The 25512-nt window shown below is 36.1% G+C and overlaps 1 protein-coding gene across 3 annotated transcripts in view; it reads left to right on the top strand.

Annotated features, from left to right (window-relative positions):
• Window positions 1-226: 226 nt before the first annotated feature.
• The window catches only part of LOC142350976 (copine-8-like), a 118020-nt gene continuing 92734 nt past the window's right edge, over window positions 227-25512 (top strand). The window contains exons 1-8 of one of the 3 annotated variants that reach the window (XM_075403005.1): window positions 227-1637; window positions 5423-5510; window positions 7984-8087; window positions 8572-8611; window positions 12789-12865; window positions 19023-19076; window positions 23181-23348; window positions 24008-24154. In XM_075403005.1, the coding sequence (XP_075259120.1) occupies window positions 1564-1637; window positions 5423-5510; window positions 7984-8087; window positions 8572-8611; window positions 12789-12865; window positions 19023-19076; window positions 23181-23348; window positions 24008-24154 (752 nt within the window). In that variant the 5' untranslated portion in view covers window positions 227-1563. Of the gene's footprint in view, window positions 1638-5422; window positions 5511-7983; window positions 8088-8571; window positions 8612-8932; window positions 9010-12788; window positions 12866-19022; window positions 19077-23180; window positions 23349-24007; window positions 24155-25512 lie in introns of all 3 variants that reach the window. The other 2 variants (XM_075403007.1, XM_075403006.1) reach the window with 2 other exon arrangements.

Raw genomic sequence — 25512 nt, 5'->3', positions numbered from 1 at the left:
CATTTACTTGAGATAAAAGACAATTGCACCAAAGAAGATGAGACTTCAATTGCTTCGAGCATGTTTGTAAGTTTTGCTGTCGCGATAAGTTTGATCTGAAGGTCCACGAGACCGTCATTTGTCCCCAACATTGGTTATTTGCGAATTTACCATCCCCGTTTGCATTGCTGTGCAAACCTTATTCTCGTTTTAACACTTTTCCTTGGATGTGCCCAGAGAGCAATTTTATAAGCAATTTTTTCCCTTTTAGATCACGTAATGCACAACTTGTAGCTCGATGCACATGACGACACTCGATATTTATCCTTTCGTATAGCAGCTCATCCGTTAGTTGGAAATAACGATATCCCAATGCTTATATAAGATGTAATTTAACGTCATATCTTGATTTTTGTTCTGATTTTGTCCTTGTTTGGTATAATTAATCTATTTGAGACCAGCTTTTTGATTATTTTGATGGCAACAACCACACACTGCGTAATTATTATATCATTACGTTACAGCCATTGTTTTTGAAATGACGTCAATCGTGTGAAACTTAATTGGTTACCATTATAATCATACTATTTCTATATGGCATATATATCGTGCCTTTGCAACCAAGTCCGAACATTAATCTCTAATAATCCGAAATTTAGAAGCTAGAATTTATTACTTTGAAGTTCTTTCCATTGATGGTTAACTTTTCTCTCAAATTTGTGAACCTTCTCTAATAGAACAAGGTTATAGTGTACAGCTTGACGTCAGTTTGTGCGTTTTATTATTAATAATAGTTAAGCTTGAGCACAAATGTGCTTCGTAATCTGAATGGTGAGACGTTTAACTTGTAAAAACAGATATAGACTTCTATGTACTAAATACAGTCATTTGCAGACATTTCTTGGTGAAGCAGTTCTCACAAACTGAAACTCATACATACCTTTGTGTTGATTCAGTCAACATAAGATTGTTATTATCAATTAACGACAAAAAATTTGAATTAAACGTCTGATTTGGCAAGTTCCAGTAATTGCCGAAATCAATCTCAGCTGCCAATCTTTGTAGCATTCATGCTCAGAGATTCAACAGAGATATTTGAAATCAAAGACAAAAACCTTATTTGATTTCCGGGATCATTACTAATTCAATTATTTCCTTAACAAATACTTGAAGCGCCTTAGAAATAACTCGCGGCATCGGCTGTTTACACACTTGTACAGTTGCTTGATTTATTTTTTTATCAAGAGCACGCTGTTTACCTTTTCCAACGTTGAGATATAGTTACTAGTCTGAAAAAGATTGCAACGTCTAGTTGTATCTTTTCACGCTTGACCTGATTTCACCTCGAGTATAGTTAGTGCTTCTGGTTTATTACCTCATTATTACTAATATTACCGTCATTTCTACCCGCAGTATCGTGCAGATTGTACTTTCCCTATAACACGGTTATAGTTATACGTACAACTGCTGCTGATTTTATTGTTGCTGAGAAAGAAAAAAAGGAAGGCGATAAACCGGATTTTATCGATTTTTGTTATTTTTGCGTTGAAGTGTGTGTTATTTTATAACTCGGTGTGAAATAAAATGGCACAAATGGGCAGTTTCTCGCCTGGAACTGCGAACCCACAGAGTGATGTGGAAATCAGTATATCATGCAGGTATGTAACATTAAATAACAGTTGCACTACTCGTGTATATCATTCTACTGATTGTGGACGTATCAAATTGAAACAAGGCCTTAAATTTTATTAATTTACAAATATGCTTGAATTTTGTATCTGTTAATACACCAGTACTACGAGCAAAGTGGTCATTTATACAGACAATTATGTTAAAAATCCAATAATGTACGTGCCTGTTACGTATCTGTCCAATAATGCTCGCTATTACGTGAACTGTCCAATGATAGGTAGTGTTAATAGAACAGTCGACGTATTTTTTAGTATCAATGAACAGTTTTGTTCGTAGTACAACTTCATTAGAGCATGTATAAATCGCTCACATCGTAAATCAAGCACATTAAGGTACACCAACACTCGCTATGTGAGAACGTCTGAGTATTTATCGAGATGCCTAGTCAGAATTTCGAAGACTTCTGCTGAGTCACGTAATCTTGCTTAATCGAGAAAAATTGTCTTGTAACCCCTTATCTTAAATGAAGTCTATTAGAACTCATTGTGTAATAGAAAGAAATTAATGTCAGTTCTCATTAAATGATGAGTTATTGTTAGTTAGATTTGTCACCGGTCTCGGGGTTCTTGGACATCGATTGTTTGCATTGCTGTTATCCCTGCTTATGCGAGGGCGTGAACAGACTGTAGAGTTAATTAATAAAAGAAGATGCTCGGTAATGTGCGTTTGCAGATATTGTTCCAACCCCGCTAATCCCTACTTTTGGCTCAATTGTCTACCAAATGAGGAAGAGATAGGAAACTGGTCGAAAGTTCAAATATTATTCAAAAATATTTGGTGTATGAATAAAAATTTCTGTCACTGAAATCATTAAGTTGAATAATGCCACATTAGAAGGCCGATGATACCTGCTCTTACTGAGACTACGAAACAAACATCAAAATAAAATAACAACAAACATTATTTACATCCAAAATTCAATGTGTTTTAAAAAGAAACTAAATAAATGAGTCAATACAGCGTCAAAGAGAACCTAAGCTAAAATAATATACTTCACTAAAACATAGGACCAGTCCTTGATGCGACTCGGTAACAAGTGGTCACGAAAGAACGAAAATAGCGATCTTAAAAATTGCATTCTGAAAACAAATAATTTAAAATAATGAAAACCATTAGATGCCAACTGAAATCCTTTAAAAATTTTATGTTCGTTCATACGTCCATACGAAAACATTAAAACCTGTAGTTATCCAGTGAAAGACATACATATGCAAAAGCAAACAAAAAATATTGACGAAAAAAAATTCAATTAAATTTTTCGAGAACACAAATTTGTGTCGGAGACGTTGAAACCATAATCTATTCATTAAAAAATGATAATCTAATGCGCCTTCTTTGAACACCAATATTGTGATATCTAACCACTGTATAACGAGCTGGCTGAAAAAGCGCCACAAAAACAAAAAATATGTTAAAAAATACATTTCAATGTTAAAAACACAAAAAAATTCAATGTCAAAAACATTATCTATATACTGAAATTATTAAATAGATTCATTTTTTTCTCCAAATAAAGCCATTGAAATGCTATTATTCAGAATATGCCATTATTCAGAATGTGCGCTTTTTTTACAAAAAGAAGACAAGATTTAAATTAATTTTTTGCAAAAAAACCTGTGTCGAAGCCTTTAAGCAATTCACTGAAATCTGACATGTTTAATTGTGCATTTCCTCACAAATAATGGGATATGCGATCTGTAACTAACGGGACTAGGTAAAAAGTGGATGAAGGGGAACAGCAAAATGAAAAGTTCGTTTAGTTTAAACATCTGATTCCTTAGCCTGCTTAACCTTCAAGTTGACCAAAATAAAGAAAAAGTGGCAAAGCTCAATAATCCTTTGTTTATTTTGAAAAGAAGGGATTTCAAAAGTCAAAACGACCATATGCTTTTGACTATAATAAAAATAGATAGATTTCTTTGAAACTCCCTGGGAAATCAATTGGACTTGTTATTAATAAGTCTTGGTTTGAATTGTTGTGTTCTTGAATTAAATAAAGGAGCAAAAAAATGCAAATTTTAAAAAAAGACAGTATAATTAATTGCTCTCAAACGAAGTTTGTAGCAATTATATTAGTCCTGTCGGTCTTTTTTTATGCGATTTTTCGCTTGACCAATTTTTCGTCTGACGCTTTTGACTTTTCGTCCTCAAAAACGGGATAAACAGGTAGCGCCCAGCGGGCATTAAGTGCTCTTAGAGCCTTTCAGCTCTGTTTCAGCTCAAACTGTTCTGGAGACTTATACTTATACTTATAGTGTGAAGGGCGGATCTTAGAGGTTGAGACACCCCCCCCCCCCCCCTGTTGACCCCCCACCCCACTATTGCCCCCCCCACCGCGCTGTTGCCCCCCAACCCAGTGTTGCCCCCCATAAGCCCCCCGGTGCACCCCCGTGGCTAGCTACTGACGAAGCCAACCGCTCGCCGGTCGTTTGAGAGCAATTCGCCCGACGTTAGTCGGTTATGTTCTGAGTTATTCTTGGACTGTAAAATTAACTATTAGACAAAAGCTAGCCTTGCTATTGCTGTTCGTCGATTATAGGTACACTTATTTGTTCTGAATACGAGGATATGGCTGGTTCTGAATACTATAGATATGGATACTTTGACAAAAAGGTCAATATATCAAAAATGAGTGATGCATTTTGTGTAGTTTTCGAATTAAATTAGCAAATTTTTAATTCTTGAAAACTCCCAAAAGGAAGCGCAATTAAAATTAGCGCTCGTTGGAGTTAACGAAAATTGTGTCAGCAATTGTTTTAGGCAAATTTAAGGAAATTAGACTAAAGAAGCTTATTTTGTGCCGTTTTTGATGAAAAACGTCTTTCTATTTTTAGAGGTAAAACCAACAACACTATTGTTAACAATTTTTCAGCATAGTTGGCGAAAAAATTGAGTAAAAGTACGGAAATTGTGAGCAAAAACGACGAAAATCAGTCAAATACTCACAAAACTTTGAACCTCTAACTCTTTGAAACAGACGAAATTCAAAAAATTCTAAATTCTACACTGGACGAGTTTTCTAATGATACCACTCAAAACCCTCTACAATACATCGACCGGCCTACTTAAGTGGGTCGGAACATTATTGGAGAAGTGTATTGTGAGAAGTGTCTAAATAAGGATCTCTGATGTCACGTTATTTCTAATTCTTGATGCTAAAATGGTTTTTATGAAAGATAGGAGCGCTGTTTGGTTGTAGCAAAAATGAAGGATTAGTCTTCTCATTGAAGCAACTGTATCTCAAAAGTCTCGATAGGTATTCATTAGAATAATAAAATTGTCAGGAGTTTTCAAAAGTCGTGGACTGTCCTGTCCGTTGATCATTCTGATAAACTACCTCAAAGACTTGCACTTCTTTCACGAGAATCTAAATCCCAAATTTTATGTCGCTACCCAATGATTTTTCTATCCTCTATGATACAGTATCCACAACAGGAGATAATTGAAACAAATAACCTCCCGTGTAGTTGGAGATTAATTTAAAAAGTTTATCGCTGCTGCCCTGAGGCTCAAAGTTGAGCTGGATAAATCATGAATGGCGTCATTCTATGATGACTCTATACTCAATTCACAAGAAAGAGCGTATTGTGATTTCTTTCAACAGCAAGATAATTTTTTGGAACTTTTCTGAAAAATGGGCTATCATTTCAACGATAGATATTCTGCATGTCGAGGTGACATCAACGACAATGATCTTGCCTTTGTTTTCAGTTCTCGCGTTGATAGTATTTTTGAACTTGAATCGTTTCAGGAACCTCAAAGATGCAGACTTGTTCTCAAAGTCCGATCCAATGGTTGTCGTGTTTGTCCAGGAGTTTGGGAAAGAATCTTGGCGAGAGGTAAATATACCCTAACGAAGATTTTTCGTAATTAACAAAAAATTTAAAAATCGTTACAAAAATTCAGTTTCTTGTTTGACCAAGGCTAGTAGTGTGGCATGCCGGGTGCTAGGAATTTTGAAACAGTGAATTGGACAGGAAATAATGTAATTGATCAGATCAAAGTTTTTATACTAGTCTCGTTGGCTAAGTTCTGACATCGGTCCAGAACACTGTCCCATCGCTATTTGATTACATTAATTTAAATTGTATTTTCTTAGTCTCATTAATAGCGGCCGTCAGCCTCTCAGCGGCTATTATTCAGGCGCTCTCCTTTGTTTTTTAATTCGCTTTGCCTTTTGATCATGTTTTTGTTTTACATAGGTCGCAATTTTCAAATTTGACTTCTGACTTACTTCACTCACTGTTTTTAATGAATGCATTTTTACGCATTGATTTAGACAATGTGGTGAATACGGTCAATGTGAAAAGAGGAAAATCAAAAGAGACAGGATAAACCGATAAAGTCCGGTCATTAAGTCACAGTGCATTAGGTTATCAAAGTGCATTAAAGCGATTGCTAGCTGGCGTTAGTATTATGCTTTATAGCGTACAGTTTAGAAGCTGGATAAAGTGTAATTTTAGAGTTTTTCCGGATTTGCTCACCAAATAAAAAAAATGACACTTTGAAAAGTTCGGTCAATTTCTATCTCTATTTTAGCAATTATATTAGTCCTGTCGGACTTTATGCGATTTTTCGCTTGACCGATTATTCGTCTGACTCATTTGATTTTTCGTCCTCAAAACAGGATAAACAGATAGCGCCCAGCGTGCATTAAGTGGTCTTAGAGCCTTTCAGCCGACTAGTCTCCAAGTATGCGATTACAGAAACTGTTTTGGTGACTTATACGTATGGTGTGAATTCTTTGTAATTCATCCCACACTTCCACCCACCGCCCCCATCTCAGTCCATCCAATCCACTTCTGCACCCCGCTGCGGTGCACCCCCGCTGCGCTCACCTTACGCCCCTTTAATTAAGCTAAAGCTGGCCTCACTAAACCGTGGCTAGCTACTCACAAAGCCAGCCGGTCGTTTGAGAGCGTTTCGCCCGACGTTATTCGGTTTTGTTTAATAGCCGCCCTTATCTTCTCAGCCGGCTATTATAGCGCTCCTGTATATTTTTTCGTCGTCGAACTTCTTTTTCGCTTACCCATTTTGCCGCTTTTTCGACATTTTGCGTGAAATCTTTTTGACTTCTCTAGGCTAGTTTCACTCTTCTGTCATTCTGCTCAAAGTCTTTGTAAACATAAGCTGCTCAGCAAAGCAAAAGACCCTGTAGCTTCTCACTGGGAGACAGGAGTATGTTCAATTACGAAATGACGTCAAAATGCACTTAAATGTTTTTATACAAAAATCAATTTTTGTTGATATTTTTTAGAGTTATGGGAATCAACGGCGGCTATTTTCCGGCAATTAGCCGGCTATGTTTAGCTTTGCGTTTTAACTTTGAGTAAGATCGAGTACTGTTTAATTGCTCTCAAGTGAAGTTTGTAGCAATTATGTTAGTCCTGCGGTCTTTTTATGACTCGAAGAGGAGTATTGGAATTCTATTTTTTTAAAGCTGAAGCAAGTTCGTTCGTGGCATGATTTTTGACATATTTGTTTTCAAACAATGACTCTGTTTTAGAACGTTGACTTCTTTTTTCGAAATTGGACTTAATCAGTAGCTTGGTTTCTAATATTTAGTAATTAGGAAGTGCTAGTTAGATTCAAGGTGGAAAGGTCATTTTGAGAAGTTTTCTTCCCATAATAGTCCTCCTCCCTATTAAACTACAGACGCCCCCCCCCCACCAACCTGGCGGCCCTACTTATCCCCCCCCAACCTATGACCTACCCATGCCCCAGCTGCGCAACCACCCTCTCCACCCACCAACATCCCCTCTCCCCCACCACCGCACCTAGGCTCCTGTATCCCGTTTCCGGCATTTTACCGGCTATATTTATGCGATTTCGACTGGTTTTTCTCTTGACTGATTTTTCGTCTGACAATTATGTCTTTTCGTCCTCATAAACGTTATAAAGAGGTAACGCTGGAGGGCATTTCTCTTATAACCTTTCGGCTTTCAAGTTGCTAAACTCTATGTGATTCACAAAACTGTTTTGGAGAAGTAAATGCATGATGTGAAGGGCTGATCTTAGAGTTTGACCCCTTCCCCCACATCAACGCCCCTTTCACTCCCATCCTCACCTGCACATTGTTCCACGCGCGCTTGACTCCGCCCGCCGTTTAGAGCAATTAGCTGGACATTAGTTGGTTATGTTTTAATTTTACTGTCCTATTTGTAAAGCAGTTAGCTAGCTGTTCGTCCCGGCAACTGTTCACCACCAGCCGTGAAGTTCACACACCGTGAATTTCACTGCGCCAGTATGCGGCCTGACTTGTCAGCTAAAATCAAACAACTCATCCTTCTGGCTTAGATAGTATTGTTTTAGCTGGGTCGAACGGAACGTATTGACAACAACCTCAATCCAGACTTCGTCAGAAAGTTCCAGATGACATACTATTTTGAGCAACGCCAGAACCTGAAATTTGAAGTGTAGGTATATGTTCAGACAATTAAATTACACCAGTAAATAAACCGTGTTCCTTACAATCGTGTCTTAGCCATTAAAAGAACACTGTCATGCTTAATAGATTTTCTATAGAAAACTTGAGCGAAAAAGAACGGGTCAACAGAAAGAGCCAAATTTGAGAACAGAAAACTAGTTATTATTATAATTTGCGCTCCAGATCGCAAGTTAAGCGAGACTTTTTCAAACAAAGTATTAAGGTTGTGTTGCAATCGATCCCTGCCCCCCCCCCCATTTTAGGCTTTAGGTTTTTTGCAGTTCCTTTTCTACCGCCGAGATGTTAAAATCGGTTTGTGTTGTAACCCTTTCAAACCAATTTGACCATTTACTGGACAATTGATCGGGCAGTTTAGTTAACTTTTTGGATAAGTTGGTTGTAAATTTTTTGATGTCTCTATTAACTATGGCTTGTTGTGTACCAATTAATGTGGTGATTTTTTAATGTTCCAGGTACGACATTGATTCCAATAGCCGAAAATTATCTGATCACGTAAGTTTTATTAAATTACTTTTCTAATCAAATTCTCGGCGCAATCTGGAATCTGCTTCCATCAATTGGTCTTGGAGCTATTGAAACCGAGATTTTTAACAGCTGGAATTTAATTGAAAAGGGGGTTTCTAAATGTGTATTTACTTTACGTTCTTTTGATGCGAGCTTAGAAACTTCATGCTTAGCTTTGTATGCGAAAAAGCTCAAGCTGCTCTAAGATAAGATGTTAGCACAAGCGTCTTGAAGTGTATAATTGTGCTGTAGTCAATTTCTCAGGGCAGTTCCCGAATCCTCTATATCCTACCTCGGACGGTGTTTTAGGATTTTGCAGGGAAAGCAGAGTTCCTCTTAGGGGAAATTCTGGCGTCCCCGGGTAGCATCATGCAGAAGAAACTGAGGTTTGTAACACAATGTCATAAAAGTTATCAGAAGAAAAAGTACATTTGATAGTTGTGCTGTGATCCTTCATTCCTTCTTTTCCCTTTATGTGTAGTGTGTCCTGAAAAAGTTGCAGCCAAAGCAAGCTTTTGAAAAACTCTATGAACATGATCATCAATGCTTTTTCTGTTCGGCTTCCTTCGACGGAATGCTAAATTTGTACAAGTGTGCATTGGACTGCTACATTATGACGAATCAAATTATTAGCGCAATGAAACGAAGCTACTTGAGTGAAATCGTGAATGAAGATTTTGAACACGAAGTTTGAAGCTATTATTGTTATGCGTGTCTTTTTGATGCAAAGTTTTTGCTCGACAGTTTTGCAGTTTTGATTAAGAATATTTTTTTTGCTCGCATGAGCATTTGACCTTTCATTGCGAGATAAACTGGGAAAGCCCGAGAACATTAAGCTGTTCTGTAGCTCTCTTTAAGTTTTAAGCAACATCCTGATGTGAAGGGTTTTTGATTACTCTCAATAGATGTTGGTAGAAGTAATATCAGTCATGCTGGTCTTTTATATGTAATTTTTTGTACTGCCAATTTTTCTTCTGACCTGGTTTTCTATCCTACGAAGGCTCTAAGTCTACGTTTCATCAAAGCTCCTATTTATCGAAGCTCCCCGCTATCATTTTAATGGTATCACAAGAGTTGCTGTCTTGATAACTTGAAAAACTCATTCATTTTTCTTTGTCATTTTTGTATTTTTTAGCATGCAGGTCACAGATGGAGCTCAATGAACATGAAGTATAATGCCATAAAACGGAATTAAAATTACAAATTTTCCTTTGTTCTGGTTGGTCAAATTTAAACGTATTACGTCTAAGGCAGTTTTCGTCCTACAAAATGCTGTTAGAACGCAACGAAGTTCTATCCAGAATCGCAACCTCTTCAACCCGTCAGGATTGAGGAAAACAACTTGGCAAAAACAAATGTCCATCGGACGAATTGCTCTCGAAAAACAAACGAGGGGACGGGTAATCTATTTTAGGCCGGGTTTGGTTTTAGCTATTTTAGGCAAAAGGAGGCAAACTGCAATGGGTAAGGCTGCAGAAATGGGGATAAAGACGCTTCTGAGGGGATGAAAGAAGCAGGTGTGCGGGGGAGTGATTCATATCTACCAAAATACAAAAAATGTAAAAAAAGTCTGGTGAATTGCTCTCAAGCGATTGGCGAGTTGAAGGATTCGATGGGGTTTGAAGGCTTCCATAGCTTAGGGGCGTTTAAACCCCCCTAAGCTGCAGCCAGCTACTGATGATGTCAACAGCTCGCCTTTCGTTTGAGAGCAATTTGCCCAATGTTAGTCGTTTTTTTTGTAAATATGAATCACTCCCTTCACACATCTGCTTCTTTAACCCCCCTCAGTTGCGTCTCTATCCACCATTTCTGCAGCCTTACCCATTTCGGCTTGCCTCCTTTAGCTTAAAATAGCTACATCTTAACTCGGCCTTAATTAGCTTACCTGTTCCATCATTTCGAGAGCAATTCCTCCAATGGTTATCTGTTTTTGCCAAATTAGGTTTTCCTAAGTCCTGACGGGTTGAAGAGGTTGCGATTATGGATAGAATTTTGTTGCATTTTAACAGCACTCTGTAAAACAAAAACTGCTTTAAACGTAATATCTTTCTATTTGACTAACCAGAGCACGGGAAAATTTGTGATTTTAGTTCTTTTTAGGGCATTCTTTTTACGCTCATTGAGCTCCATCTGTGTCATGCACGCTAAAGAATACAAAATGACAAACGTCTTAAAATAAGTGGAATATTCAATTCCTTTTTAAGAGTTTGTTAAGACTGCAAATCTTGTGATACCACAAAAATGATAAGTGATCTCTACTTTTGCTGAGCAGTGATAATTTGACATTTGTTATTTCTCTAAATCTACTAGTGTACTTCCAAGATCTTGTTTTCAAAGACATGTTTTCTGCCCTTTTTAGTGCAAGTTTTAGTTCAAGTTATGAATTGTCAGCGCACTGATTGTGAAAATTATAGAAAAAGCGAATCCAGTTGTGTGATTTGAAAGTAAACCGCTGATTTTCAAAAATTACCGTTTTAGAACTGATTTTTTGTCTATTTTTGCAGAGAACAATTTTGGCCTGCGTGGATGCTGAGGGATTGAAAAAGCGTGAAATTACGTTTTCGATAAAAAAAAGCAATAAACTGCAGCGATAAAATTATTAATTAAAGCATGTTGCCAATGCATCGATATTAGATTTCTTTAATGCACGGGTTTTTTAGATATTCCATTAGTATCGCTTAAAGTTGACCAATTGTAGGAAGCTTGCTAATTACGAACTTGAGCCGAATTAATGAAGTTGTATGCATGTAGTTGTTTTTGATTAAGTGCTGGTAATGAAAAATTTGTTCATGTTTTTGGCACATTTCGCCTTTTGATTTCGTCTCATGTTTCGAAATCACTACTCTTAGTTGTCGAACTTACTTATTCTAGTACTCTAGAATAATTTTTGTTCTCCGAGGTCTTTCGTTCTGCTACCTATACATGTGTTCTTGTTTCGGTGATTCGGCTTCTCGAATGACTTTTCACGCCTGTATTATTGATCTGTGTTGATCTGAAATAGTCTTGGAGTTTTCATGAGGCCAAAATCTGCCGTGGGCACTAATTTGCGGTCCAACAATTCCGGAAATTTTTTGTTCGCTGAGCTTGTGTTGCAACTTTATGGACATTCTATACCATGCAAGCTAACTTTGATAGTTTTTTAATTGGCAAATTGTTAAGAATTTGAATTATCATACTAAGGAATGCACCAAAGTAGTATTGATCAAATCTTGGTTCTGTCTTTCAGAACCAGGTAGTTATGCAATGAGAGCCCCACTCGCCAAAAAGTCAATATGGACTAATTCTTAACTTGTCATATTGCGAACATCTCATTATCGTCATCATTCTTTGTCTTAAAATTTCCAAAAATTGACATGTTGGTGATAGAAACTTAAATAGCCTGAAGTTGCCTATTTTGTCCCCTTTGTTTGTTCCCAACAAGATGTTCTGATTAATTTGCTGAAATGTATGAACGAAAAAGCATAGACTGTTAATGGTTAATGAAAAAAACCTGGTTCATTTTGATTGAGCATGAATTTTTGTGTGAGCAGTGATTGATAGTTATTGTCTTAAGCTGCGCGCTGTCAAGTTTTGATGTTTGTAGATTTAATTCTGTCTCCCCAAAACTTATCGTATTTTGTATAAGTTTGTGATCAGGATTCTGTCATAACCAAATAGTTGATGACTTAAAATCTAGTGGTACTTTAAAGTCATTGGTAAAGTTTATTTAAACTTCACAGAATGAAAATTGTTTGTTTGTTTTACGGGTCACCTATCGAAACAAAAATGATAAATATAAAAAAATTCTTTTAAAGGTCGGAGTTTTCCGCAAAAATATCCAACCCACGGATGTACGCAATGTATGTACTTGATTCAAACAGATTTAGTTAGTTGAATTTTAATGGTTATGACAGAGTCGTGGGTATAGAAGGGATGTACAAACCTCAGTTGCTTCTGCTGTGCCTCGGGGGAACCCCTTTCAACGATTAAGAGAAATCCTTCAAGAAAATTAATAATTTTTTATAACAATAATTGTTCGCATTCTATCATAGTGATTTAGAAAAATGCATGCTTTGAGGTAAGGCAACTTCAAAATATTCAAATTGCTGAGAGTGAAACTTACGTAATTTTTTAAATTCAAAGTTTGCTGCCCTTTTTCTATATATCTATCTTAGCTGGTTCCTAGGATTTCCTGGGTCGCGCCTATACGGATCTAGGACAGATAGTGACTAACACGAAAGGATGGACCATGCTCAAACTTGGGTTAGTATCGCAATTTCAGAAAGATGTTATGGTTGCCATCTCGGAATCATTGCGCTATTTGAAAACCAAATATGCTAAAAATCAACCAATGCTAAGTTAGTTTTGTTTGATTCTTATAATGAAAGCGAAGTGATTTGAACCGATAACCATTAATTTGGAATCCAATGTTTTCGTGTGACCGTTCATCCGGCAAAGTGTCTTTTTCTCTTATTTCTTTCGAAACTGTAAGAGCACAAGCGTTTCAGTTTGTAAAGCTACCTGCTGTGAAATCTGAATATGCGAGTGGTTGTGATTGTTCTGTTCTTTTTTAGTATCTAAAGCGTAAATCGGTGATATAAAGCCACGCAAAAGAGCATGATTTCAAAAATTATAAAAGTTTTCTTTATTACATCAATGAAAATTTTTCCGATTTTACGTTTTCGTCTAACTTTATAATTTTTGCGTGTTAAACTACTCTCATTCAGAATTTAAATAGGCCTATCTTAATGGATGGAAATTTTCTACTAAAAATCAAGTGGAAAGTGCACCGAAAATGTTTTCTCAATTTATTCGATCTTTTAATCAAGTTCTCAATCTTTTAATGTAATAAAATTTGCACCATTAAAAATATTTTCAAACCTTTAGGTTATGGCCCTGCTGCTGAAGAAGTATTTAAGCACTCTCAAACAAACTTTGTGGCAAATATATTGGACCGGTTGGTCTTTTTATGCAATGTTGACTGATTCATTTGTGGTCTGATTACTTGATTTTTCGAGTGTCCTTTCGCACTTGACTTCTTTGCTTAGGCATGATAAATAGCCGCCGACAGCATCTCAATGGCTATTATTTAGATGCTCTGCTTCCATTCTGTAGGATCTGTTCTCACTTTTTTCGTCTTTTTCATGTCAATGAAATGTCAAGAGCTGATTTTAATCACCTGAGAGTAGTTGAGGAAACGAAAAAACGAGAATATCTGAAGCGTGATTTAAAAAAAAATTGCTTAAAATTAGAGATAGAAATTGGTTTTTGAACAAATCATCGGTTTTGTTGCAATTTGATTTCTATTTTTCTGTTTTTTTTTTTTTGATTTTATAACTGATAGTCCCAAGAGGTCATGCATGTGTTATGATAATGCATAGTTGTTTTTTAAATTCATCACAGGACATAATGAATGGTTTATTTGACCATAATGGTTTGTGTTTATTTTAATAATATATTTTGTTGTTCTGTTTCGTAGTATCTCCAATGACTAATCTCATTGGTAAACTAATGCAGCGTAATAGAGGCTAAGTAATAGTCTCTGTAGTAACCACTTTTCGAAAAAGAAATATAACTCTTTTGACTTTTGCCCAGTCTCCTAATTCTTTGTTTAATAGCCGCGAAGCGGAAGCGGCTATTATTGGAGACATCGTGGTTTTTACAATTCAAAGAATTTGAATTGTATTGGGGAGCTGTGTTTTTTTTAAGATGTGTTTACACATTTTACAATGACTTTGATCTTTCAAAATGGGATAAACAAGTAAAGCCCAGCAGGCATTAAGTTTCATTAGAGGCCCAAAGTGGACGTTGGTAGTCCTTCAAGTGCTTAGAGTGTTGCAGCTGCTGGGATGGCCTCAATTCAAGGTTAAAAGGTCATTTTTAGGAGTTTTTGGGCTCAAAATGGTGCAATTCTTCATGTTCTTTGTAATTTTTTGCTTGATTAGTCTGAGGTTGAAGTTTTTAAAAGTTGATGAAGGCCTTTTGCCAAAGAAAAGTGCCTGTTATGGCCATTTTATGAGCTATATGTTTTGGTACTACAAACACAGACACACAAAATGATACTAGTTTTTCCAATTTTTTTAAGTTTTTTGAAAATTTGTCATTTTTTGCGTTTTTGCAGCTTCAGGTTACAGGGAATCTCATTTAAGGTTTGATTATAGGGCACTGTATGGTGTCTAGTAATAATGGAGTTGTTTTCAACATTTTAATCTCTCGAACTATAGCATTTTTTTTGGTAAAATCTGCAATTTTTTTGAGGTGTCCTAAAGTTTTTGTCATTTTTTGATATTTGTCCACTCTCAAGTGCCAGGAAACCTATTCCTGAGTCTGAAAAACTTTACTGCATAGTTGTTAGTTTCAGAAACAAAATTTGGTTTTGAACATTTTTTTGAAATATGTATATTTAAAGGGATCAAATTTTGCCTTAGGTCAAAGTTTTATCAATGATTGTATATTTGTTTAGTTTGTTTGTTTGTTTCTCAATTTTTGGAGATGATTTTGTTTGTGTTTTGGTTGGCATCGTTGAATTGACTTGCTGGTCAGGTAGAGTATTTCTAAGTTTTCCATTCAATTCTTTGAATTGTATTTCAGAACTTGTCCTGCTATGTTTTTATAATTCGTCGTCACCATCGATGATTCTTGCGACTTGACTTCTTGGATTTGACTTTTTCAATTTCTGACTTCTACTGCTTTGCAGTTAAAATTTGTGTATGTGACGTCATTTGTTCTGCTTTTAGATCAAATGCGTGACTTACCTCACTCAAAAAATTGACTTTCGAAATCACTTGAATAACTTTAAATTTTATGAACATTTACTAGTTAAAGATCAATAGTGTGCATCCAAATAGTGCCAAAGTATATGCCCTAATTCGTGAGTATTAGAGTCTTGAGTTTTGATTTTGAATAATAATTTTGAAAAAGCTCTTAAGGTTTTTTTCCTTGTAGAGCGTATGTGTCTCATAAAAATGACAGTCTGAATCTAATCAAAAAAGTCTAGTGGTCTATTTAAGGACTGGTGGTGAATCTGTCTATCTTCTTTTAGTTGTTTCAATTCCGTGGAAGGTCACAAGCGTCTATCGCGGCTATTTTCCGGCAATCTGCTGGTTATGTTCCCTTGTTACCAAGAATCTTTAATGACAGATCTCTTCGTTTGCTGTAGAAGCGCAAATGAATCTAATTAATGTTTTGAGGTCATATTTAGTGTTTTCTTAATTTTGACAAAATTTGTATCCAAAAGCTTTTAGCAATTTATTGGGTTTTTCTAGTATTTTTTAAAACTATTTGTTGTCTTATCTTTCAATCTCATTAACGACAGGTCATATCAGTTCCTAATTAAGTTAAATTAATTGAAATAATTGCCCGAGTTCATAGTTTTCTGAATTTGACACATTGTTTTTAAAAACTAATTGCAATTTTAGTTTTTGACCTATTGTATTGCTCATTTAAGCCGTCTAACAACTTAGTCTCACTAATTACAAGTATCATCGGTTGCTAATGAGGCTTGAATGAATGTTAGTAATAAGTTTAGTCCATAATGGTGATTTTTTTAAAAAAAATTTTAATCTATTCTTTTCGTACTCGTTGATTTTTTTTAGTCTTGCTTGTTTTGTTGCTTTTTTGTAGTCTTATCGCTTAGTGTCAAAAATAAAGTTATCATAGGCCTTCTAGTTTGGCCTAGTTGTCACCTTGTTCGCTTCAGTTTTTAGCTATTGGTTTTATTGGCTTGTATGTCATTTGTTTATTTTGTGAAGGTTTTTGTGAATTGCTGAGTGTTGCCTTATCTGTTGTTCTTCTTGTCATTGTTTCACCTAACGGAATTTCAAACGGTTGTTTTATAGATTTTAAATTTATTTTGCTGTGATTGAGGATTTTAATGTTTAGTTCTGGTTTTTTCTTACGTAACACTTTTGATTTCGAAAAGTTGTTGTGTGCACTCATTCTAAGGACGCGTAATGTCATTTTTTTAAAGTTTTGTTATTTTTTATTGTTTTTCGAACTCCAGTTCTTTTGCATAGAAAATTTATAAATTCTTTAGATTTTTTGTTTTTGCATATAGGATCATGTGCTTTGTTGATTTTCATGATTTCTTGTTGCTTGGAAAACATCAATTGTTCATTAGTTGATTCAATTCTTTAAATTATAATTCAGAACTCGTCCTGCTTTTCAAGTTTTTTTTAATTGGTTCAACCTTTTGATCACGTTTTTCGTTTTACGTAAGTCACGACTTTCACGTTTGACTTCCGACCTACCACTCTGTTTGGAATTTAATTTTTTCCACTCACGGAATTCAGCAATTTAGTGAATACGGTTAACGTTAGAAGTGCGCAAAATCAAAAGAAATGGGTTAAACCAATAGATCTCGGTCATTAAGTCATAGTGCATTAGTTTGTCGAAATTTATTAGAGCGATTGCTAGGTTCTTTAGTATCCAGCTGATTAACCTTCTTTAAAGCCGAATTAATTGTAATTTCCGATTATATCTGACAATGCTCGCAAAATTCTAACACTGTCTAAGGCTTAGAAAAGAATTCTGCCAATTTCGGTATCGTTTTCTGTTGCGACCCGTCTTTGGGTGCTCACCGAGAACCGCGAATGGCGCAAGTTTTTAAGCCATTGATTGAAAGTTACTTCTGCATAGTCACCCAACCTTGATTAAAAGACATCCGCGCACGTTATAAAATGCCAATAATCAGCAATGCGAGAAGTCACAATGTCAGAAATTGCTAAATACATAGCCAGAAGTCAGCCTTCTTGATTTTAAAATGATCAGGTTGCGTGTTTTAAGCAAGGTTAACATAACTCTGTAAAAGTCACTTCAAAATTCTAGCTGAACATCTCTGGTACGCGGGTCCCGATAAACGCCAGATGTTTTCAGTGACTTCGCAAGGTCACGTATCCTTTAGATAAAACACGCAACTTCTCAATATGTATATAGCAGTTTCTGGCACTGCCGACTTGTGGCATTTTATAACGTGCACGTGCGTGTTTTAAGAATAATTAAAGTGAAGGCCTTAAAACTCTGTAAAATTGCTTAATTTGAGAAAAAAATGTAATCGGTGCAATATCCCTAGCATTCTGTCAATCAATGAATTTTGTTTTTTTTATGTTAATGTATTTAATCCAATTCAATGAAGCTGAATTTGCTCCAATATTTCCTTTCAATAAATATAGTTTTAAATGTAAATTTAAGTTGTTAAGGAAAATGTCGAAGTGCAGCTTTTTGTTTCAGAACACGTTTAGAAAATTTTATTCAAGATTTTTTATAAAAAAATGAAATTTGCTAATTGTAATATTCTATTTTTGCGTTCGCTCTGATTTTGACAATAGTTATGAATTACGAAAATGTATTAACATGCAGTAGTCTCTTAAAAAAAATGTGGATAATTTGTTTTGAAAAACGTGTTCCGTTAATTTTGTGTGCAAACTTTTCTGAACTGTAGGTGTTCATGATAATCAAGAGTTTTGAAAAATACGGAAAATCTATTAGCCAAATATATTCAACGGATGTACGATTTGTGGAGTAAAAAAGCGATTGATGTTAGCATTTAAAAACTGACCTTTATTTCAACGGAACACAACTTCTGCTCAATCATCTAGGCAAGTTTTTAGCTCAAATTGAATCCTTAACTCAAAGAAGAAGCGAGGAATAGTCAAGTCTCCCCATGGACTTTTCAGTCAGAAATTAATTTCGGTTTTATAACTTGAGTATATTGGTTAGCGGTTTGATCAAGATAAGTGTTTAATAGCCGCGTCCTCAATTCCAGGCGGCTATTATAGCGCTCCTAATTTTTTTTAACAATTCAAAGAATTTGAATTGTATTGGGGCGCTGTTTTTTTTAATAGCCGCACAGCGATAGCTGGGGCTATTATTGGCCTTCTCTTGGTTTTTTTATTTTGTCGTCGCGATTTTTGTTACAATCATAGGAGGTCACAACCACTTCAAATCTGCTTCAAATCTAGAGTGCGTGCGTGACATCATTTGTTGCTCTTAGTGGAGCGAGTTTTTTTCTTCATTCGCATGGTTAAATTTTTAGTCACACTTGACTTACCTCACTCTCAAAAATGACTTCCTCACTTTGAAATTGACTTTTTACTTTTATTCAAAGAGATAAGGTCAAATGGGTGTGTGTCACTCTAAATGAAGGTTATTTGAGATCAGCTAATAGAGGCAGCAATAACTTATACAGATTTTTAATCAAAATATAACAGATCAGCCTTCAATGAAAAGACGAATTTTTTTGGTCTGTCTTTACTGTTTTTTTGAGACTGCAGATCTACGAATCTATTGTGGCTATTTTCTGGCAATCTGCCAGCTACGTTAGTTTTATTGTAAGCGTTAGTTCCGAGCTGGCTTCCATAATTTTATCAATTTTCTGCCATCTTAAATAGCTGATTAACCTTTGATTTAACTCTGTTGATAGTTTCTCCGACGTGCAGCAGAAGCAACCAACTATAAATGACCTAAGCTACTTTTTGTAAGTCTTATCTTTATTATGAACTCAATGTTGTCTTGTCATGTCCGACTGTATAGCTCTGCATGCGTAACTGTGATTGTCTTGTGTTGTCAGAGTAGTAGTTCTTACAACTGCAATGCAAGATTTTGTGACATACATAAACCGAAAGTATCTAATTTGAAATCAGGAAATTTAATTCCAAATGAATTTCTGATAATGGCTTGGGTTAAAAGTACTGAATTTTAGCTAGTATAAATTCAGATTCAGATGCCTTTAGTTATTGTGTTGCAGAACTTTGCTTTGATACTAGAAATATTGCATGTTGCAAACTTCACATCCCCCCTATGCTGGAATATAAATTTGACATATTTGACATATGTATACTGTAGAGGGATATGTATCAATTGGTATTGCTAGATGCACCTGTTAAATGGCTATTTAGACCACTTTTAATCAAAAAAGATTAGTTTTACGTATTTTTTAATGGGGAAAAGAAACAGTTCCATGTTTCTTAATGTTGAAGGGTTTCTAAAATTCTAAATTCTTAAAAGTCTTCTCATTAACCAGTGTCATTGAAGCCGAGTATTGTGCGCCAGTGCTTCGAGCTCAGACCCAATTTTCCCTCTTGGGTCGGTTTTCAGCGAGTGCGTTGTTGTCTACTCTTTTGCACCACGACCGGATTATCAATTATGGAGTTTGTGAATATCATCCATTTTTATACTAGTCAACACAAAAGATCAAATTTTTCCACAAATAATAAAAATACTGGTGTTCCTATTGTTTTTAATTGCTCTCGAACGAAGTTCAGTTCAATTTCGATTTCTGTTCTTGAGTGACTTGATGAATCGATGAACATACACCGCCCATGTGGCGCAGAGGACCCCTCCCCGGTCTGAAATTTTTGCACCATAGAAATTTCTCTAGCATGTGAACGCTTCTAAATTGTTTGCCTCGCCAGTCGTTCGTGAGCAATTCGTCCGACATAAGTCGGGTTGTTGTTTATTAATTGGTCTCAAACGAAGTTTGCAGCAATTATATTAGTCCTGTGGTTTTTGTGCGATTTTTTTGCTTGACCGATTTGTCGTTTGACGCATTATGACTTTTCGTCCTCAAAAACGGGATAAACTCGTAGCTTTCAGAGGGCATTAAGTGGCCGCGCCGCTCTTTTAGAGCCCTACGCCTTACTAGTCTCTAAGTATCCGATTCACCGAAACTGTTTCGAGGAGAACAATTTCCGGGTGTGAGGTGGCGGTTCTTAGTCATAAAAGTTCCACCCCCCCCCCCCCAACCGCTCACCCGTCATTTGGGAGCATTTCGCCGTTATGTTTCTTTTTTCTCCATTTTCAGTGGTTTTCTTGGTATCTTTTTGTGCTAGTATTTTGTTTTAGACAGTGTTTAATTTCTCATAACTGATGTCTTCATTCGTGTTGATAATTGAGGTAACTGTCTGGTGATCACAATGTTTCTCTCGTTTTCTTTCATAGCTTCTGTGCAGTTGTTAAACCCTTCGATCTTTCGTGCCGTCTTGCAGCATTTTGCTGGATACCCAAGAAGTATTTTGCTCTAAATTTTGGCTCAGCGTTTGATTCTGTCGAGATTTCATTTCTTATTTGATAATTCGAATGGTCCAAGTTGGTGATCTTGATGTCATTTCTTATTCAATTGTTCATTTGTCTTTTATTTTCTAAATTTGGTGATTTTTGAGGATTGATATATCTTGCTAGATTTTTTTTGGAATTTGTGATAAAAAAATTTTAGAAGCTGCTGAGTCTTCAATTCTTTTCCGGAGGTCATCAGAATGATATCTAGTTATTCTGCGTCGGCAGTTATGTTACGAATATTTGATTACGCATCAGAAGATGATGGCAGAAAATTTTCGGTGACCTTTATAACTCAGCATCTGCATTTGCTTGCGTCAGCTGTTATATTCCTTGGCGTGAGCTTTTAGTTTACTTTTAAAATAATTATTTGATCCTACTTTTAATTGCTCTTGAGCGAACTTCATAGCAATTATTGTAAACGTGTGTCTTTTTTATGCAAAATTTTCGCTTGACAAATTTGACTTTTCGAGTGAATTTTACGCCCTTGACTTTTTTGCGTTTCGCTTGATCTAAAATTCTCTCTCAAGCACAATTTCAAGCAGCTGAACTCAATTGGCGGCAATTCAATACTAAAAGTCAAATGAAAAATGCGCCGAAATTGGTGCCATTTTTTACTTTAAATCTTAATAGTGGTACCTCTGATGTGGTAATTTGAAGCGCACTATTGAACTTCTTAGTCTAATTTGGGCTCCCCTCCCCTCCCCCCCGGACTGAAGCAGGCTGCAATTCATTAGAGCTCCCACTAGTCGTTCGAGAGCAATTCTTCCGACGTTTAGTTGGTTATGTTTATCTTACCGCTTTGAAAGTGACTTATGCTTTCACTTAATGAGCTTAAATTTAAAATATAATCTCTAATTAAAACCAAAAGGGTGCGTGTTATCTCTAAAGGGTTATAAAGCTTGTTTACTTGACAGCTTTAAATATTAAAGAAGTGTTTTCAAAAATTGACAACAGATTTGAACATCAGTTTAATTTTTTGTGCAGCGCGGTGGTTTATTTGTGTTCTCTCAATTAGGGTGGTGTAGTTCATTTTTTTGCTATTAAGTTTTAATTTACTGTATATGTGTTCTGTACGCATCAAAATTTCGTGCTACTGGTATGATTGAAAAGCTTTTCGTTGTTATGTTTTTATGCCATTTCATGCAATTTTTCTTTGTATGGGAAAAGATATTTAAAACAAGGTTTTTTTCTGCTGAAAACAACCGTTCGGATGCTTTCAAGCGAGAAAGTGGTCTGACAGTAGTCGAATTGGTTGATGAAAATTCTGAATTTGAGAGCTGATTTGGAAATCAGAATTTCAGTTTTTTTGTAATACTAATTAAATTGCGTGTGGCGTCTCTCTTAACGATGGTAATCTATGTGACGGCTTTCCTCCAATATGTTTTTTGTCACAATTTATTATATTTGACTCTTTTTAATTGCTCTCGTAGAGAAGCAATTATTGTAAACGTGTGTCTTTTTTTGGAAAATTTTTGCTGGACCGCTTTGACTTTTCGAGTGACTTTTACGCCCTTGAGTTTTTGCGTTTCTTGTGATCTGAAATTCTCTCTCAATCACAATTTCAAGCAGCTGAACTCAATTGGCGGCAATTTAATACTAAAAGTCAAATGAAAAGTGCGCAGAAACTGGTGCCATTTTTCACTTTAAATCTTAATAGTGGTATATGTTAACCTCTGTGGTTATTTGAAGCCCACTATTGAAATTCTTAGTCCCATTTACCCCCCCCCCCCCCAGTGAAGCAGGCTGCAATTGGTTAGAGCTCCCACTAGTCGTTCGAGAGCAATTCCTCTGTCGTGTAGTCAGTTATGTTTGTCTCTGTGCAAATTTCTATTGGGCTGCAAAGGAAGAGTTGTGGTGAGTGGAGACATTTTTTGCGCATTTTGAGAGCGAATCTTTTTTTTTACTTTTTACTGTTTGAACGGGCCTCGGGTATTTTTTGAACGAGCTCAGCATGCATGTGATACATAATAATATATATGAGTGGAAAAGTTTGACATTTACGGCGATCTCATTTTGACCTTTTTTCTTCTAAACAGTCGAAGTGGTGCCGGTCGACAGCAAAGGTTTCATAAATGGCTTTGAACAACTATAATATTTTTATTTGTGGAAAAATTGTACCCTTTACAATGATAATTTCACTTAACTGTTTTCATACTCACTAACTTGATTGCTTTGCTTGTTATGGTCGTCTTGTTCTGATTAATGACACCTGAAAGATCTGTGTTCCATTTGAGAATTTTCATCTTCGTCTCCGCTGTTACGTGGCAATGGTATTATTATAAAGGGTGGTGGGCTGGGGAGAGGGGGGGGGGTGGTGTGAAAGCTTCGGGTTGTGTGAAAGTGAAGAATTAGTGCCTTCAGACACCTAATTCTTTACTACTTGAGTGAACACATTTTGTGGACATTTTGTGTGAACACATTCGTATCAAATCAGAGCCTATCACCCCACCATTACAAAAATATCTTGCAACAACTCTATTCAAACTTGATAAGTAATTTTTATTTTGGCTCTGCAATGTTTTAGTGGTCCTGGAGTTTCGCAAGGTACGATCATGATCAGGGCGGAGGAAGTTAGTGCGTGTAAAGATGTCTGCTTCATCGATGCCTGTGCAAAAGGACTGGACAAAATGGACTGGTTCTTGTCCAAAAGTGACCCGTACTTAGAATTCTCCAGGTGTAATGAAGACAACTCGTACGTATAATTTATCACGGGAAATTTTATTTTTTTTTCGAAAAAGAGATACTTTATTGGTCCGTGAAAGATTTGTCGTTTTTTTCATTCAAAAATTTTTTGATTTGGAGCGTGTATGAAGGTGCATGTTTTTGTTTTCGAAATGATTTAACAAGCAAAATAAAAGAAAACAAGGTTATTGTCATAATCATCGATTTTATTTCAGAAAGCTATGTTTACTTTATAGTTAGGTTTTTTCAATTACACACACTTTAGGAGAGGAAACCTATATCCCCTCCAATGTTGTGTCAGAGACACGTGCAATATTCAAAACTCAACTTGTTGAAACCAAAGCATAAGGTTGATTTCTGTGTACAAATTAAGGTTCGGAAATGGTTTTTTCACGGTAGCAACAGATTTCGACGAAAATCTCAAAAAATTGTGCCAAAGGAAATATTATGCGAGCCTTTTGTAAGCACCACCAACACTGGCGTCAGTGAAAACAGCTGATTATCTTTGTTTTCTGACGTCCAATTTCAGGCAGCAACACCATCACACATTTAAAATTGACCGAAGGTGGAAAACCGCACGAATTCTTGCTTCTGAATCGTTTTCGATATTCATTGGCACCGATTATTTCATTCAAGAATTTTCAGCAGTGACGTAATATCTTTGTTTAGATTCACTGTAGTGCACAGGACAGAGGTTAAAAAGAACACTTTGAACCCAAATTGGGCGCCTTTTGAAGTCAAAAGCCAGACACTGTGTAACGGGGACATTGACAGAACTGTGAAGGTTGTGTGCTTGGACTGGAACCTCAATGGAAAGTGAGTATTTGATAGTTAGATTATGGCATTCTTTGAGCCTTACGCATAAATATTGTCCTTAAGGCAGCTATTTTAAACTTGACGAAATCCCATTATGTGCTTCAAATGGAAAGTTGCTATTGAAAACTCTTTGATGATTTTCTCAAGAAGTTGGGGATTTTTTTTGCCTGGGGTTGAATAATATCTGCGGTTTAAGGTCATGCTTGTCAAAGAAATCAACAAACTGAATAAAAAATGTCTCTTCCTCGCGACTAATGCGAATTAGCAGTCACTGAAAAAAGTTAAAATTTTGCCTTCATCGACAAGCCATTCCTCATAACTTTGCCTAAAATTCTGAGGAAAAGGTTTGTCCACAAAGTAATTGCAATCCAATTGCACATATGTAACCATTATTTAATTCATCGCGAGCGAAGCTTGAAATTATTGTAGTTTTTAATACATTTTTGCTGTTTTGAGGAGACATAAATTCAAGGCGTGAAAGACAGGTCTCAATCCTAGAGTTTGAGCCCCCACCACTTCAACCTTCCACCCTCCTCCTGTCAATTTGGATGCTACTCAAAATCAGATCGAAAATATACCGAAATTGTTTTTTTTTTCAATTTAAATCACTCTCGTGGTCTCTAGGAGGCTCTATTGACGTTCGAAGCCCTCAGTGGAGTTATTTGATATCTCTTTCGGCTGAAGTAAATGAAATCGGCTTCCTTTCTAGACCAATTGGTTCGAAGTTAATTGGCTTTTTGTTGCTGTTGTACAGAGTTATTCCTAGGATCTTTTATTCGTTGTACCTAATTTCTATATAAGAAAGGACGCTATGGTCGGATATACGCCAAAGAATGGTCTTCTGTGGTCCCATTTCCAGAGGCTGCTAATAGTGGGTTATAGAAATATCTCGAATCCTTATTAATTGCTCTTGAACGCAGCTCATAGCAATTATTGTAAACGTGTGTCTTTTTTATGCAAATTTTTTGCTTGACAATCTTGCGCTTTTCTTCTAGAACATTCTTTGACTTCTCAAGTGACTTTTTTACGCTTTCGTTCATCATTTTTGAGTGATCTCTAGTGCTCCGAAGTAAAGCTTGTTGCTAATATAAGGTCGGTTGCAGCATAAGAAAGTTAAGTGACTCGTAGCGCAGTGGTTATTGCAGGTGGCCATGGAGCGGGAGGTCAGTGGTGCGAATCCCGGTGGGGTTGAGGTTTTTTGCACCCATAAAGAAAAATTAATCTAGACTAAAGACCATGAATTAAATTGCCTCATCTGTCGTTCAAGAGCAATTCTTCGGACATTTGTCGGTTTATGTTTCAAATGATTCCTCATAAAGTTGGACTTGTCATTTCTTCCCAAGTTTGAATGGCAATTT

Source organism: Convolutriloba macropyga, chromosome 12 (genome assembly GCF_964194025.1).
Source record: "Convolutriloba macropyga chromosome 12, txConMacr16.3, whole genome shotgun sequence".
Lineage (NCBI taxonomy): Eukaryota > Metazoa > Xenacoelomorpha > Acoela > Convolutidae > Convolutriloba > Convolutriloba macropyga.
This window is presented reverse-complemented; position numbering and strand designations above follow the sequence as displayed.